This window comes from Leuresthes tenuis, unplaced genomic scaffold (genome assembly GCF_036924035.1).
Source record: "Leuresthes tenuis unplaced genomic scaffold, fLeuTen1.0.hap1 SCAF_21, whole genome shotgun sequence".
Classification (NCBI taxonomy): Eukaryota; Metazoa; Chordata; class Actinopteri; order Atheriniformes; family Atherinopsidae; genus Leuresthes; species Leuresthes tenuis.
Window position 1 is genome coordinate 29528409 of NW_027325375.1, and position 16301 is coordinate 29544709.

At 41.1% G+C, this 16301-nt stretch overlaps 1 protein-coding gene across 3 annotated transcripts; it reads left to right on the forward strand.

Moving 5' to 3' along the window:
• The first annotated feature begins 1141 nt into the window (after positions 1–1141).
• On the forward strand, positions 1142–15193 carry arhgap31 (Rho GTPase activating protein 31). 3 transcript variants are annotated; one of them, XM_072375042.1, is made up of 12 exons: positions 1142–1925; positions 5757–5859; positions 6084–6228; positions 7412–7494; positions 7602–7709; positions 7819–7961; positions 8042–8264; positions 8379–8497; positions 8977–9033; positions 9218–9862; positions 9941–10089; positions 10437–15193. In XM_072375042.1, exons 1-12 carry the CDS (start codon positions 1826–1828, stop codon positions 12468–12470), a joined length of 3909 nt encoding a protein of 1302 aa, XP_072231143.1. In that variant the 5' UTR covers positions 1142–1825; the 3' UTR covers positions 12471–15193. The 3 variants fall into 3 exon arrangements, with proteins under 3 accessions (XP_072231143.1, XP_072231142.1, XP_072231144.1); XM_072375041.1 differs by having other exon boundaries at positions 1143–1925; positions 8376–8497; XM_072375043.1 differs by having other exon boundaries at positions 1143–1925; positions 8057–8264; positions 8376–8497.
• Positions 15194–16301: the final 1108 nt, after the last annotated feature.

Below are 16301 nucleotides of genomic sequence, written 5' to 3' on the forward strand. Positions count from 1 at the left end.
ATACATAGAGCGCTGCACGGCTTCTTTAGGAACCACAGTTCTCGGTCACAACATGCTGTCTTGTGTTGATTCCCAGTCATCAGGTTGTGGAATCCTAATTGTTTAAAGAGAAGGCATTCGGATTTCTTTTTGGTGTTTCCCTTCTCAGACAACATGCTTCCTCAATTCTGACTTGCTTGTGGGGATCTGCAGGCATTTAAGTTCTTGTGGGGTCGGTAATGCCTTGAAAAGTTGATTCTCAAGGTGCTAATGAAAAGAATTCCAGCTGCCTTCACTTTAAGCACTTATGGTCTGCATATGTTAGTGGTTTCTCTGTTTTCAGAGCCTTCCAATTGAGCTGCTTTATTGTCCTGGACAACATCATTTTTGAGAAAAATATGCAAAACTAGTTTCACATGCTGTTCAGCTGAGCTGTACAGAAGCTTTTCTGTCATTATCTGTTAAATTTAATGTTATAAATACCCCTAATCTAATGAATTACTGCCGTGAGTTGTGCTATGAAAGCAATCCAGCAGGGGAAGATTACAGATCTGCTGTAATTACTATCAGATCACTCAAAGTTCAGTTGTTCTCAGCTGTAAAAGTCAAACCTGAATTTATGGACTTTGGGTTTTAGGATCTGCTATTTTTGAAAGTGAGACAGAGAACTGGAGATGTGAGGGATATCCCAGAATATTGCATGATATTTCTCAGGCACAGCATTCCAATGCATGGGTGTAATTGGATTACATTTACTGAAGACATGGGTGGAGTTCTGGGGGAAACCATGATCCACTTTGCAAAATTAACATCAACACAGTCCCGCATTCATTAATTGGGCTTTTCATTGAAGCTGCTTTCCAGTTCATAAAGAAGATAAAAAGCATAGCACTTAGTAACAAGAACCATGTGTTGTCCATCTTGTCACGCCTGCCCCCCTTTCTCCCCCCATTTCCCATCTGTGCCCTTCAGGCCCTCACTTCAGTCACCTCCCACTTCCTTCTTCCTTTAGAACCCGTCTGTTTTTGTTTTTGAGCCCGGGCTCTTTGCACAGGAAACTGCGTATACATTGGGAGCATTCAGGAAGGCAGAGAGCAGCTTTCCCGTTAGCCCCAAGTTTGGGCACATGGAAAAAAAACAAGAATTAAAAAAAGGAAAAAAAAAAGGTCAGTCATTCCTACACTGGGAGAGAGACACAAGTCAGCTGTTCTCGTCCTCCTCCCCTAACTTCACCTCCCTCCCTCTCGTAAGTCTCAACATTGCAGAAATCTCTGCTCCGCCACGAGTCCATCTCCGAACTCAAAATGTTTAAAAGATCTTTCAGGGACATCTGAAAATGAAAAGTGATGTTCATGAGGGGACCTGCCTCTCTTAAGGTTTTATGTCTCAGCTCCAGAGCAGTCAGTGAAAAGGGGAGACTGTGTGGAATGAAGGAAAGGAGGAGGAGATAAAAAAAAAAAAAAAAAGGACTGGCTGGGGGTTAAAAAAACAACAGGAAACCGACCGATTCTAATGCTGTTTCTGCAAATCTGCCGAAGATAAAGCTGCGGACCGCCAGGTCCAAGCCAACGAACAGTCACGCTGTGTCTTTTCCTGGGTCATTGCTTGAAGGAAAAACTATCTGAAGGACTTCAAGTTTCAAAAGTGACGTCACTTCTGCTCTCAGCCTCCAACAGTGTGGTTTGTGAGTGTGAGCGGATGCAGACATTTGGGAGCTGTTTGCTGGGATTTCTATGTGGCTGCTTTTTGATTTACCATCTCAACCTTTCTAGAGGTCATATGGATCAGTCGCTGTGCTTTCAAGGAACTTTTTGTTTTAATCGCCTGGACGACTAACTGGAGCCACATGAAGAATAAAGGAACTAAACAGAAGTCTAAAAAGAAAGGAAGTGAAAATGCGTTCGGCTGTGACCTGACAGAACATCTCCAGAATTCAGGACAAGATGGTAAACTTTTCTTTCTGGTTTCCTTTGAAACTCTCCTTCACAAGCAGCTCTCACCAAACAAAACGTGATTTCCCTCAGTGATAACTTGACTCAGACACAGGAGATACCATTCAGAATGACAGCTGAGTTTCAGGAATCCTTTCCTAAGTTATTGAGGCTATTGAAGCATACTGAACGCATATAGTGTTAAAGGAAGGACAGGAAGACAAAGGGTCTTTATGTAACGGATCATCTTGGCTCAGAGGTTTCGTATGTGCGCTGTGAGAATACATGTGTTTTACATTTAGTTGGATCATTCATTCACCCATTGGCTGCATTAAATTGACTTTGGGTGTGGCCCTTACATTTTTTGTGTCAATTTCCTCTGGTGACTGTTCCTTTGACAAGTTTTGTGTCTCCGCAAAAGACTGGGCGGTGCTTTCGCTTCCATGGCAGACAGACAGAAAGCATGATGGAATATAATGAGCCAAGAAGCAAATGAATAGAAAAGAAATTCATCATTAGATATTAGATGGTTTCAGGTCCTTTGTCTTCATTTCTTTCCCATTTTTCTTGTTTTATATCCACGATCTGAGAGATTTCTGGCATGATATGTCACAAAATGGGAAAAAAAAGTGGAGAGACTGCACGTGCACACGCATATGAAAAGCTGTGTTAAGAATAACTTTAAAAAACTTGGGGCTCAATGCAAGGCAGGGCATTCTGAGCAGGAAGTGAGGGAGGAGGCGTGGGTCAGACTTCTATGTCATGGAGGCAGGAGACACATTGTCCTTTAAAGATTTCTGTGCAATTTAATGTCAGTTAAATGACTCCAGACGCCTCTGGCACAGTAAGGACAATTAAAATCTTAGATAACAACTGTAACATTCATATTAATAAGTCAAAAACAATAAAATATCTCACATTGTAAATGGTTTAAATTGATCTGAAATGGATGTAAAGAGGGAGTTAAAAACCTTTCAGCTCCTGACACAAGATCTGTGTCGTGTTTCAAGTGTAAAAAACTCTTTTATCTCCATCTGAGCAGTCGCCATCTGTCCTTGGAACAGTATCATCAATACACAGGCTTAAAGGGAGCATCTTTCTTTCAAAACCATATGCAGTATAAAATGTAAGTGTTAATAATGTTGTCAAATCATGAGTAAACGCATGTAAAAGTGATGTGAAAGTAAAGGTGATGTCAGCTGGTCATGCATTTCTTTGTCTGCTCATCTGCTCCAGGAACATCCCTCCCATACCGTGTAACTACAGTCTTCAACAGTGAATAGAAACACTGGAACTAAACTGCTTGAGTTGTATCACAGCACACAGAAACAAACAGCCGTGCAGGAAGAAAGTCTGTAGTCATCTGGCAGCAGCAGAATAACGTTTCACCTTCAGTAACTTGGGTGGAGTAGCACCACTTCTTTTCCAGGGTTTGTAAGTGAAAGATGGAATCCTTCAATGGGACATTTACCAAGCAGGGAGGTGGTGCTGCTATCTTTGTTGCTGCAGATCTCCATGCTGTTTACATGTGTATTACGAACAGGATTCAGGCTCAAACATCTATGGGGGGATATGAGAAGTCCTTATTTCCAGTTAAGAATGATGCATTATGGTACTTAGCAGGTTACGTTTGCTCAAAGATTAACACCAGCAAAACAAACAAAGGTTTCCTCCAAGCCTGCCAGTCAAACGGAAGGCAAATATAGAGCTAAAAAAAACAAAGCCAAGATACTTCATGTCCTCTTTCAGCTTTTGACTTAATCCTGTTCTAAGAAGTTTTTATTTTATGCTTCATTCAACAAACAGTTATGCTACTGTAAAATATGTGTAAATGAAACCTCAAAAGAGTAGACTGATCAGATGTGGTGATGGCATCTATAAAATGGCTTCCAAGTGTGCCCTTTACTGCCTGGATGCTCTCCACCACTCAGCCATCCGTTTTGCACCCATCATTGTGATCTGTATGAACCGATAGGCTGACCCTCCCTCCCCACCAGGCGACTTCATCATTGGTTTCTATTTACCTACAAGACTCTTCTGGGGAAAACGCCTCAATACCGCTCCAGCCTCTTGCACCTTTCCCATAATAACTACCAGCTGAGGTCCAGTGATTTCATTACTCTTTCTATTCCAAAAGGTCTTCGGCCAGAATTCCTTTAGTTTTGCTGCAGCAAATGATTGGGACTCCCTTCAAAATCCCCTTAAACTTTCAGCTTTCCCATCACTCCATATGTTTAAACACAAACTACAACATAGTCGACTGTTGTATGTGTTGACTCCTCTTCTTCTCTCTCCATTTATTCCAGTGGTAGTTATTCTAGTAGTTATTTACGCCGTTTTTTTAACTTCATTGTCTCTTCATCATTGGTTGCGTGTCTTTGATTCATCTCAACTGTTTATTTTTAACTGCTTTCTTTTCTTTTGTTTTTGTCTGCTGGGGCCTCTCAGGTCATCATTGTAAATGAGAAGCTGTTCTCAATTGATTTCACCTGGTAAAATAAAGGTCAAATAAAATAAAGGGATTTGTTAAGTCAAACTCGAAGCAAAAGGTTGGTGAAAGAACGATGAAATGTTCTCAAACAAGTCATCGTATCAGGAGCTGCAGTGTCGAGTCCTTTCAGATTAAATGCATAATATACTGGCTCTCTTCAAAAAAAGCAACTTTATCATCTTAGCTTCAGGACAATTAAAGTATCGTTTGATTTTATTCAATAAGTGTCTTAAAAAAAAATCAGTCCAGAGTCAAACTATATTTGGTTGCCAGTGACCGAAAAGTCTTCCCTCAGTGCAGAAGCTCAGAGGCACTAAATGACATCCCCGGAGTTGTTCATCATCCAGATTTTGACCACAGCCGTGCAATTAGAAATCCAATTATATAAGTCGAAAAGATGAGAATTTAAATAGTTCTTCCGCCTGTGGTGAGGAGTGAGAAATTAACCGTTGCCAGAAATATTCGAACATTCATTTTGCGGAGGAGGAATTCTGCATTTTGTTTGCCAGAGAACTGAACTAAATGCAAAAAGTCAAGGGAATAAAAAAGAAGACTGACTATCTTCTATCAGCCTTCACTAAAACATAATTACCCAGTAGCCTAATATCCTGTGCTGCTTACTTCTTCTGAAGATGTAAGATACAGTTTTATGTTTGGAGTTTGATGTTTGAGTTTTGCTTCAAGCCAACATGGAACAAAACTTTATTGATGCAGGTCTCCTCCTGGCATATGTTTAAAGAGTTTGTTTGTGTGAAACAGGCACCAACAGCGGCTCTACATTTTATAAAGATCAGTGGCCTGTTTCTGTATCCAAGTGTGCATCAAATACAGGAACACTATGTTGATCGGAAATCAATTGTTATTTTCTGTGTTAGTCAAAGGGAAGCTGTGGCCAGAGTCAATCAAAATGTGTGATTTAACAGAGACGTCAAGATTTTTAAGAAGTGGAGCCAAACTGTTGTTTACTGAAGGTGATGTACTGTTGTTAAGAAAGCAGTGTAGGTCAATGGTAACATTACAAAAGCAAATTTCTATTAGAGGAAATGTCGTAAGTAATACCGGCTACAAGGACTGGGTGTGTCAACTTTCCTCTGAAACAAACAAACCATTTTTAACTTCCTGTCCAAGTCCACCTACAATCACTGGCCCTGAAGAGTAAAAAACAGCCATAGTGGAGCAAACGACATACCGTGAAGTCAGCCTTATGAGCACTGTTGCTGCTGAAGTGTTACACTCACAGCTCTGTCTTTTCAGCGCTTTTATGCACATGCGTAGCGTAAAAGAGCAAAAACTGGAGAAAATTGTGTTCAAGTTTCTCAAACAGTACATAATTAACACTTTTTTTTTAACTAAAGTCCCTCAGGTCCTGAAGAAATGTGCAGAGTTTATTGAGAAGTATGGGGTTGTGGATGGTATCTACAGACTGTCCGGAGTCTCCTCCAATATCCAGCGTCTCAGGTACTCATGGCATGTGTTATCCCTCAAATTACAAGTAATCCTGTGCTGAGCAAATCACACAAACTGAATAATTAGAGTAGTGCATGTTGTATTTTCAGATTTGTGTTGAGTCTACAAGACAAGCTTCAGTCTGTCGAGCCACACGCTGCAGCAGAAGTTAGCCGGGGTGCTAAACAATCAAAGCATTCAGCTAACTGTGACTGTGTGTGTGTGTGTGTGTGTAGGCAGGAATTCTGCTCTGAGGCGTGCCCTGACCTTACAAAGGAAGTGTACCTCCAGGACATCCACTGTGTGGGTTCCTTATGTAAGCTGTACTTCAGGGAGCTACCCAATCCTCTGCTTACCTTCGAGTTATACAGTAAATTCACTGTAAGTACACTCAATGCCGTCAGATTTGTTCAAATCCATGCTTTACATCTTGTAATTAGCGACAGAGAGTGGGCCATATTCACTCAGTATATTTCTGTCAGTGTTATAAAAACCTGTCATCATTTTTTCTGAGTGAAACCTCAGACCTTTGGCTCAGCATTTCCAGCACTTCTCTGTAGAAAACAGCACAGTCAGTGGATCTCAACTGAGCTGGAAGCAAAGAAAACACTGCATAAGATAACATAACAACAAAGAGACTTTCATTTTAACCCAAATTATTTACTATAGTCGTGTGTTTCCTCAATGGTGCGAAGGCAAAGCTAACATAACTCTACCTTCCTGTAAGACAGAGTGTTTATAGTCTGTCTTATTGTGTGTGTGGTTGTGTTGCTTTGTCTTATGGGATGGCAGCATGGTCTGATGCAAGGCCAACTAAAGAGTTTGGTTTATGCATGAACACACTATGTTTATTGTGACTTTGGATCTCCTGAAAGTTTAGGTTTTGTATCAGAAAGAGTTAAAAAAAAAAAAAAAACATGAAAAGATAATCTCTAAATTTAGTACCAACAAGAGGTTTCAATGCTGCCCTTTCTGGATGAAATGCTGACATTAAGGAGGCAGGAGCAGGGGAGAGAGAGACAAAAATGCCAAACTGGAAACCAAGACCTGGTTCACGCTTTCTGTGGAGTTCTGTGTACCTTGACGGGTCATTTGCATGCTCTGGAATTCATAAAGCAAGAGCTTCCTGTCCCTGAAATTTCCAAGACACAGAAAAACCTTCAGCTTAATTGGTGTATGAATAGAAATATCACAGAACAAGAACTTTTTCCTCATAACACTCTTATATACGGTCAATGATACCCTTATTTTTTATGAATGCATCTATTTGATCTGTTACTATGTTCCAGATTGTGGCATTTTTGGGCATAATGGAGCATTTCACAGTGAATTTGTGTACTTTGATAAAGACTACAAAAGTTTTACAGCTTATAGTTACAGCACAAGAGCAGCTAATCTGCACAGTGCAAAGGCAAATATGCAAGACAGTTTCAGAGGCTACATGCTTGTAAATCTCCTTCATTTGACTATTTTTCCTAATCCATTTTCATAAACTGTAATCATATAATGAACATAAAAGCACTGAAATGAAAAAATGTTAAACTTTTGTCTGTTTAAAATACAGGAAGCCATCCTGGTTCCTGGAGATCATGAGAGACTTTTACACATTCAGACGGTTATCAAAGAACTGCCAACGCCTCATTTCAGGTGAACCTTAAGCCTTCCTCATCCTCAGCAGAAAGTACAACAGTCCAGCTGAATAAATTAGTCCTGTTTGCTTGGTTTAAGTCAGATATGACTTTATCTGTCCTCAGGACTCTGGAGTACCTTACAAAGCACCTCGCCCACCTTGCTACTTTAAGCACTCAGACAAACATGCATACACGAAACCTGGCGCTGGTGTGGGCTCCAAATCTGTTAAGGTGAGTTTAGCCTCACAGATGCAACTTGCTAGCTTCCATTTGTACTGAAAAGTCTTGAAAAGCTTTGAAAAAAGGTTTGATTTCACGACTGCAGCACTTCTTTGCTTAGATCTAAGGACATTGAGACTTTATCCAGCAACGGAGACATGGCCTTTCAGGAGGTGCGGAAACAGCAGTCAGTGGTTGAGTTCATATTAAACCACACAGAACAGATCTTCAGTGGCGATTCTGTGCAAATTAAACCCAAAGAAGGTATGCCATTCAAGCGTGTGAACAAACTTTTTTTGCTGGTCCAAAAGGATTTGCTGATTTATCATTGCAAAATGTGACAGATCACGCTTCAGCAGGACCGAGTTTGGTGTGTGGGGAGAAGTATGCCACACTCCCCATCAGCAGCCAGTGTGGGCCGATGAAACTGATGAGCCTGGAGGAAGCCCAAGCCCGCTCCTTAAGTCCAAACCATCCCGTGCACAGAGAACGTCAGCGAGAGAACAGCCTGCCTGACACCAGCACTGCCATGCTTTATCACACTGTCATAGACTTATCAGACAACAAGTGAGACCACTTTTGAGCCACTATGATTGTAATTTCAAAACAATATGCACCAGTCTTTAAAGTGTTGGAGGTTTTTTTAAGGCAGGTTTATAATCTCTTCTTATCTGCCAGAAGGAAGATTTCTGGGAAATCAAAGAAGTGGAAGTCCATCTTCAACCTTGGAAGGTCTGTGGACACAAAGGGAAAACTGAGCCGGAATGGTAGCGTGTTCATAAGAGCACAGGGTATGACAGGTGAGTTTTCCAGCCATGCAAAGTAAACTCAGTGCACATGTTGTTGCTCCAGTCTAACATGGTCCAGTGGGAACATGAAAACTGTGAGAGACAGACTTGATTACTGTGTGTTCAGAGAAGAATGAGTTGGAGATAAAGAGAAAGAAGGGTGTGTAAGTTCCATTTCTATGGGTACAGTGTGGCCTCCATCAATCGATGAGATCATACTTTATGTGCTTTTCCCCATCCTTTAATGTGTTATGTAGTTTTTGTGCATGTAAAGCTTGCAGAATTGCAGGAATAAAAGAGCGTTTTAGATAGGTGGCAAGAGGTGCTTTTTTTTTTTTTAAACATTCAAGTACATAAATCTCTGGGGGAAGTACCTAAAAATAAAATTTACAGTTTTTAAATAACTACAAATGGGGTTTTCAGTCAAGACAATTCACTGCACCGCAGCTCAGCCAGCTGGATAATAAAAGTATTGTCCATTTGTTCTGCAGAAAAAGCAGCTCTTCGTCCTTCCAGGAGCATGGAATCCTTGTGCTCCTTACCAACAGGTGGGGCTACACCTTTAATTTGCACTTTGCCTGGACTACAGGAGCTAAGTGACAGGGGTGTTGTAATTTTGCAGAAACATAAACTTCACCTTTGCCTCATTGTGGAACGATGCAGTTGCAGCTGTGATGAGATTGTTAATAGATATCAACACTCCTGATATTTCTTTATCGCTTTATTTTGCAGATGATGACAGAGCAGGAAGCAATAGCCCAACTGGTGGACCTGACAGTATTTTCATTCCGGATGCAAAATCCAGAACTCTGGGATCTGACTCACTCTATGACCTGAGTGAACACGAACAAAACTGGGATTTTAAAGGGAAGAAATCCGGCGGTGCAACCGCTGGCTGGAGCTCCGGCGTGAGCCGAAAGGACTCACCAGGAGCGTCCGCACCACCTCAGAAAACCTTGCCAGAGCAACTCAAGGTGTACAAGGGTGATGACCTCAGCAGCTACAAGCCCACCTCTCCAAAAAACAGGAGGATGCTGTACTCAGGCTCTTCCCATAGCAGTTCCTCTCGTCCGTCATTCCCAGGAAGCTTCTTCCCACTGGAGTCATCACCGAGGCATCAGCGCAGAGCTGTCAACATATCGGAGCCTTTTGCCGTGTCTGTGCCCTTGCGCGTGTCGGCTGTTATCAGCTCTAACAGTACGCCATGCAGGGGGCACAGCAAGGAGAAAGCACCAGCTCTAAAACCCTGCAAAGAGCCCTCAGAGCAGATGAGCAACATTGGAAAGAGCAACACCTTCCCTCTACTGGAGCCGAAGAAGCAGGAAGGAGCCGAGAAGAAAAACACTGAAGTGCTGATCTGTGAAGTATCACCACAGGGTGAGAGCATTTTTCCTTTTCCTTCCATTCAAGTTCACACAATTGGATGTAATGAATAACACACCTTTTTTCATTCAGATACAAGCAAAAAAGTGACGCAAGAAAGTAAAGGAAGGAGGAATATTTCTGAACTGGAAACACTGTCCCGTGCACATGCAAGGCAAGTCAAAGATGCACCGCCATCTTCTGGGGAAGACCTGCACAGCCAGCCCACAGATGCACAACCTGTAAGGCATCTTTTATTTCAGATTTATCCTTTATTAGGGGCTGAAGAGCTCTCTGCTGTTGCTTTGTTAGAAATTAAAAGAAAACTGAATTTTGTAACAAATCTTTCTCTGTTATAGTTTGAGTAATTTTGTTTTGAGCATCTTGTTTTTGCAATTGTCTGAATAGATCAAGACAAATAACTGATTTTAAAAATTAGGAAAGCTGCAATGCATTCAGAATTATATCTGCTTGAGGTTTGTTTATATGCATTGTGGTAATATGATTATTAATAATCCCATTTTATACATGCTTGGCTCACACCAACACATATGATTTACAAATTTCTTTGCCTTTCCAAATCTCTCAGGATGAGAAATCTGGGAAAAAGCTCCGGTCTCACCTCAACCAAGAACTGAAAATAACTGAGCCTGAAATGTACTTGCTGGATGAGACTTTTAAACCAGTTTTCACCTCAACAAGCACTTGTGGGAATCCTAAATTAACAATGGATGTTAAGTCGAAGCGAAGTCGCAGCTCTCCATCTTTGTCTTTGCTGTGTAGGGAGCAGTCTTATACCTCTCAGAGTGAGCAGGTAACCGCCAGCAGATCCGACTCCAAAAAGAAACAGCCCTCAGAATCAGACCTTTTGTTTCGTCTCCAGAAAAATTCTGACGTCATCTCTGGTGGAAACACTCAAAATGTCTGCCCTGCTGAACTGCAGGATGAGTCACTACAGAACCAAATCCCGTCCTCAAACAAAGATGACCAAGCCTACACCAAACAGTGCCAACTTCCTCCGAGGAAAACCAATTTGGATCATGCTATAAATCCTTTAACAATAGAAGACATTCCACAGGTAGAAAGTGCCTCAGGCGCAGACCGTACAGGCAGAAAATCTGAGAAACTTAAAATTCCTCAAGAGAACAAAGAAATCTCACACGATGGAGCAAAGAAGGAAGCTAATAAGAAGCTTTCGATGTCTTTAGAAGAAAAACGGAACATCCTGGAGCTGCCAAACCTTGACGATGAAGAAGGATTTGGGGGAAATTCGGAAGACCTGGACTTAGTGGAGCCCTGGGAGGATTTTAGCTCCACTAAACAGTGGGTTACCAGTCCTCTTCACTCTCCTGATGTGGAGGAATTGTTCAACCAGTTTTCACCCTTCAGTCCCAACGGAGAAACTCTGAGCTTAGAGCTCAGAAAGCTTTCTTTGCCATCGGTTGATACTAACAAACAGTCTTTGGTGAAAAGCACTGAACAACTCCCAGGAAACCCTCCTCAGACTACCAGCAGTAACCCATTAACCCAGACATATATGCAAACAATATCTTCACGATCAAGTTTGAACAGCGTTAACACAACACAGCCTCAGACAGCAAAGTGCAGCGCAACCAGACAGAAGAACACAGTTTCATCTCAGAGATTCAACAGACAAATGTCTTATGAAGCAGCTGTGTCAGAGAGAAGAGAGGAAAATCACTCATCCAAACACCGCCCTTATTCTCTCAACTTAGATCTGGGGCATCGATATATAAGAGATATTTCTAACCAGCAAAATTGTAACTCAGAGTTCTCCTCTTGTAAGAGAGGATTTCTGGCTTCATCTGCAACTATAAACAAAGGGCACTCTGAGTTGGACCTCTTCCTGAGTGATCGACAGGCTCCTCTGCGCCGAAACTCCGCCCCAGTCAGTGTGTCATCAGTGCGGACAGCCTTCATGATAAAAACGTGCCAGGCCAAAGCCGTGCCTGTCGTTCCTCCCAAGGTGCAGTATAGTCAGATACCTCAGTCCCGACAGGAAAACGATTTCAAGGCAGTGAAGGATCAAGAAAAGGAGAGTCCCAAAGTGAGTGCAGACGCATGCAATGTTCCATCTCCTTCCGTGATGTCGAATCTGAAGGAGGAGCTGGAGAATAAAGAGCCTGGTCTCAAATATCAAAAACATCCACATGTTGAGAAATCCTCTGAGTCTGGGAAGACCACATCCACTCCGGTGGATCTGCCAGTCATAACCAGGAGACACCCCCCCAGCCTGGAAGTGTTTGTAGATGGTCCCAGACCCAACAGAGGAAATCTGTTGCAGAGACCGTCCTTCAGGAATAGACAAAGACCCCAGAGTCTTATCCTGCTCAGCCCACCTTTCCCCATCATGGACTATCCACCGTCAGGGGATGACGGCAAGCTCCTCTCATCCATCAAGGGCCTGAATGACACGTCAGCAGTGAACGTCTTTTCAAAAGAGATGGCAGAGAACTTCAGGACGCCAGAGGGACTCACCCTTCAAAATAAAATGACTATTCCAAAAAGTGGACAGAGACTGGAAACGTCGACCAGCTGCTTCTACCAGCCTCAGAGGAGGTCAATGATATTTGACAGCAGGAGCCACAGGCAGATTGAATGACTGCAGGTGTGCTCACTGACTGTGAGACTGGGTGCACGGCATGTAAATAGAATCACTGCATGAAGAATCCGAGAAGAGGGTGACTGATATCCTGCTGGATTTAGTTTGCTGTGATTCATACATTCCTTGAAGGATAAAGTAGGTTAAACTAAAATGGTCAAAAACCTGGAGGAGAAAGCCATATAATGTAAATGAGACTGAGCTCTGGAGCAGAAACAAATACCTCTGGTCCTCACACCTTTATTCTTTTAACTAATCAACTTACTTTAAATTAGACGATCATTTAAATCGTGTCCAGATAACGACAAAAGCAGAGTTACAGTTACCCGAGATACGCAATCAGACCCTGTTCCAAAGGCACTCAAAAGACTTAAAACACTGTCAAACACTAAGTGTTGTAGAGCTTTTTTATCTCTAATATGCTCACTTACAAATAAGCAGCAAAAACTGCCAAATTATTAGAAACTACTGAGAAAGGGACTTAATGAGATGTCATTTTTCACCTGGTAACCATGGGAAAAATGGAAGAAAAAAAACTCCCTCTCTGCTGTGCTTCAGCTCCGTTTCCACAGCCCCTCACTCCAAATTATCACTGTCATCCATGGCTAACTCAGGCTAATATGGTTTTCTATTGCTTTATGTAAAAGATGCTTTTTCTGTTATTTGGTACCAGTTGAGATCCAGCGCGGGCAGAGCTGAAACCAAACAATGACAAAACACTGCCGACCACTTCCTGGTCATAAAGAATCCTCTCCAGGGGCCATAAAAACATCTCTGCAGCAAAGCTGAAGTTCTTCATACAAGAAACACCTCCTCCTTTTCTGGGAGAAATTCTTTGCAAAGCCACGCTGCAAACGCAACACACAGATATCACGGATCAACGTGCACGTGCATAAAATTGCACGAATCCAGACTAGACTCACACACAGCTCCTTCTTCTCTGCTGGTGAGCTCTGTAGGGCAGTTTTTATGCTCACAGCGATCTAAAGTCATCCAAAAAAAACAATATAAAACAAAAATAGTTGCATAAAACAGTGCGATGGACTCCCTAAACACATGGTTTGAAAGCAGACACGCCACAGTTATAAACAGTTCATCCCACCCACTGTGCAGGGATGTTGTTTGCAGAAGTCGAGAAAAGAAAAGCGGAGTTAGAAAAGCAGCTTTAGAGACTCGGTTGTGACAGTTTCTCCAAATGTGGCACAAAGTTTACCAGGTTTTGCTTTAACAAGGCCTGGAAAATAGTCTTTAAGAGGTTTCAACTGAAAGATAAAAGTATCAATAAAGCAGAGTAAAGAATGCACTAATGATTAAGTCGCATTATTCATTCTGATAATAATGCTACAATGTGCAAGCATTATTTCACCTCAGCATTAGTTTCTGACCACTTTATGTAACCAGTTTAGCTTCTATCTCCACGGATGGATGTCCAGAAGACTCAGATAAAGATGTGAGGAGTTGTGAGATGTTTAATGCAACAAGAACTAAAAACAAAAAGGTCTACAACACAAATTAGGATTCAGTATTAAAGACAATTTAACAACAATGTAGTGGCTTCCTACCAATAGTTTCCATAATATCCAACTTTTTTTAACCTTCAATGGAAGGAGGTTACTGGGGTTACTGGTTGTCATGGACAGAGCTCACAGGATGTACCTCATCCACCAAGAAAGATCTCCAGAAACCCTGAATTGGATTGAGCTGGTGTAGAATGACTGATATGCAGATTTCTCCTGTGACACAGTCTCCTTAAATAAATCAGAAGTAATTTTAAACAAACACATCCTGCTCCAGTCAGGGATTTTACAACATTCTTTGGCCTTTTGAATAATTCATGTATAGAATGACTTACTCCTCAGGAATTATACTTCAGAGGTCTAAACCAGAGTGCTGACGTTTAAACTGTTAAACAGTTAAACGGCCAAGTTTATTTATTCCTTTATTAACTTACACATGATATGATGTAAACTTGATAGTGTATGTAAAGTCCGACCCTGTGGCAAGTTGATGTCAGTGTGATTTTAAACTTAAACTGATATTTAAATGAACATTTCAAATTCAAATATATCATAAGCTTAATTAAAAGTATTTACCCAGAGAAGGAGTTTTGTTCCAGTGTATCTTAATTTTCTGTAATTATCTTGAATTTCATGGCAGTTTTTAGTAAAAAAAACAATTGGAAAAACATAAATGAATGAGTTTGATGTTAGGAAAGCTGCTCATGAGACAGTAAACTGGAATTTGACTTTGTGCATGTTGACTGTATTTACTGTTCAGACCCTGACGAGGCTTTGGGTCGGAGTCAGACTGTCATATCCAGATTTTTCTCTTTTTCTTTCCTCCCTCTGGTCTCATCTATTTACCTTTTCTGCTACTTTTGCAGGCGCGCCTATGAACGCCACAGTTTGGATGTTAAAATGTATTTAAGATGCCGTGGATGTGACTGAGGTGACAGTGGTTTGAAACTGTAGTTTGGATGGACAGTTTGTGTGAATGCTACAGACAGAATACTTGTTTTTTGTAACTTCTGTATACTTGTTGATACTGAAAATGATTTAACTATGTGTATTCATAGGAAAACACCCAAATTAAGAATTTTGAGATAAGAGTTTTGCCTTAATTGTCTGATGATGGGACCTAAAGTAGTGTACAGTACATAAGATGCTAGATGAGTTTTGTTACAAGTTATGAGAATAAAAATATTCAGAAAAATGTTGTAACTCAATGGAAGTGACTTATTATATTAAATATATAAATATATGTATGATATACTAAAACTAGATGAGTTTGAGTGTTCTGGTTGGATGTTTGACCAACCTTCTTGTTAGTATTAAATCAAATTAATATATGATTTCCTGTCATTAACCAGAATTTTCAACAAAGTTAAGAACAATTCCTGTAGATAGTCAGATGACCTCCAGCTGCTTAATTCAGAAACTATGTCAGGACTTTGGGGAGTAAAATTAGCTGTTGCCAGTTTAAGATCAAGAGCTGATGGTTTGATGTTATGCTGAGGATTTATGTTGGAACTGTCCTTTAATTGTACAATTTACAAGTTCCACGGGCAGCAAAATAAGCCCAGAGGAAGATATTACCCCCACCATGTCTTAGAGCCGGGAAGTTTTCTTAGTGCTAAATGCCTGAATTTCACTTCTCCAAACATACCTCTGGACATTTTCACCAAACAACTTGAATGTTTTGATCCTGGACAAGAGGCTTTTTTTGTTGTAAAATCAGATTAATGACAGATATATACTTACACTATATACCTGTACCGATTCCCCTTTTGCGTGGTGTGGTGGGAGGACCCAGATGTTCAAAGCAAACTCGATTTATTTACAAAAAAGTTATCAGAAATCTTAAACTGTGGAAGAACAAAACAAAAACAAGACGAGACTATGGAACAAAAGGAAAAAACCTGACCTGAACAAACGTGAACTTGAACCATGGGGAAAGGCGAGGATTGCACCGAGGGAAACTGAATACTTCGGGCAGGCGATTGGTGATGGGGTGCAGCTGTGAAACAAAAACAGGTGACTTCAGTGAACCTGAAGGAAAAACATGACAAGAAATAAACCTAAAACCTGAACACAAGACCTGACAAAACTCAAAACGTGACATGACAGAGAGTAACACATTGGTCCATCTTCCAGACTTTAGCAAAGTGGCTACACTTCCAACTATTTGTGCTTGTGTGCAAATTTTGTAGGTCTATAAATTCTTTTGGAATATATAGTTGTTTAAAAAAAGGTCCGACAGACATTGCAGGTTTGGGTAATGCAGGGGTTCCTTATATTTATTGGTACAAAGTAGAAACCAACATCCTTAAAC

Excerpts from the sequence above, each read along its gene's own strand:
- arhgap31 (XM_072375041.1), top strand. The coding sequence starts at position 1,826 with ATGAAGAATAAAGGAACTAAACAGAAGTCTAAAAAGAAAGGAAGTGAA. Across the intron at positions 7,495-7,601 it reads CTGCCAACGCCTCATTTCAG|GACTCTGGAGTACCTTACAA; the intron begins GTGAACCTTAAG and ends ATCTGTCCTCAG. Across the intron at positions 7,962-8,041 it reads GCAAATTAAACCCAAAGAAG|ATCACGCTTCAGCAGGACCG; the intron begins GTATGCCATTCA and ends AAAATGTGACAG.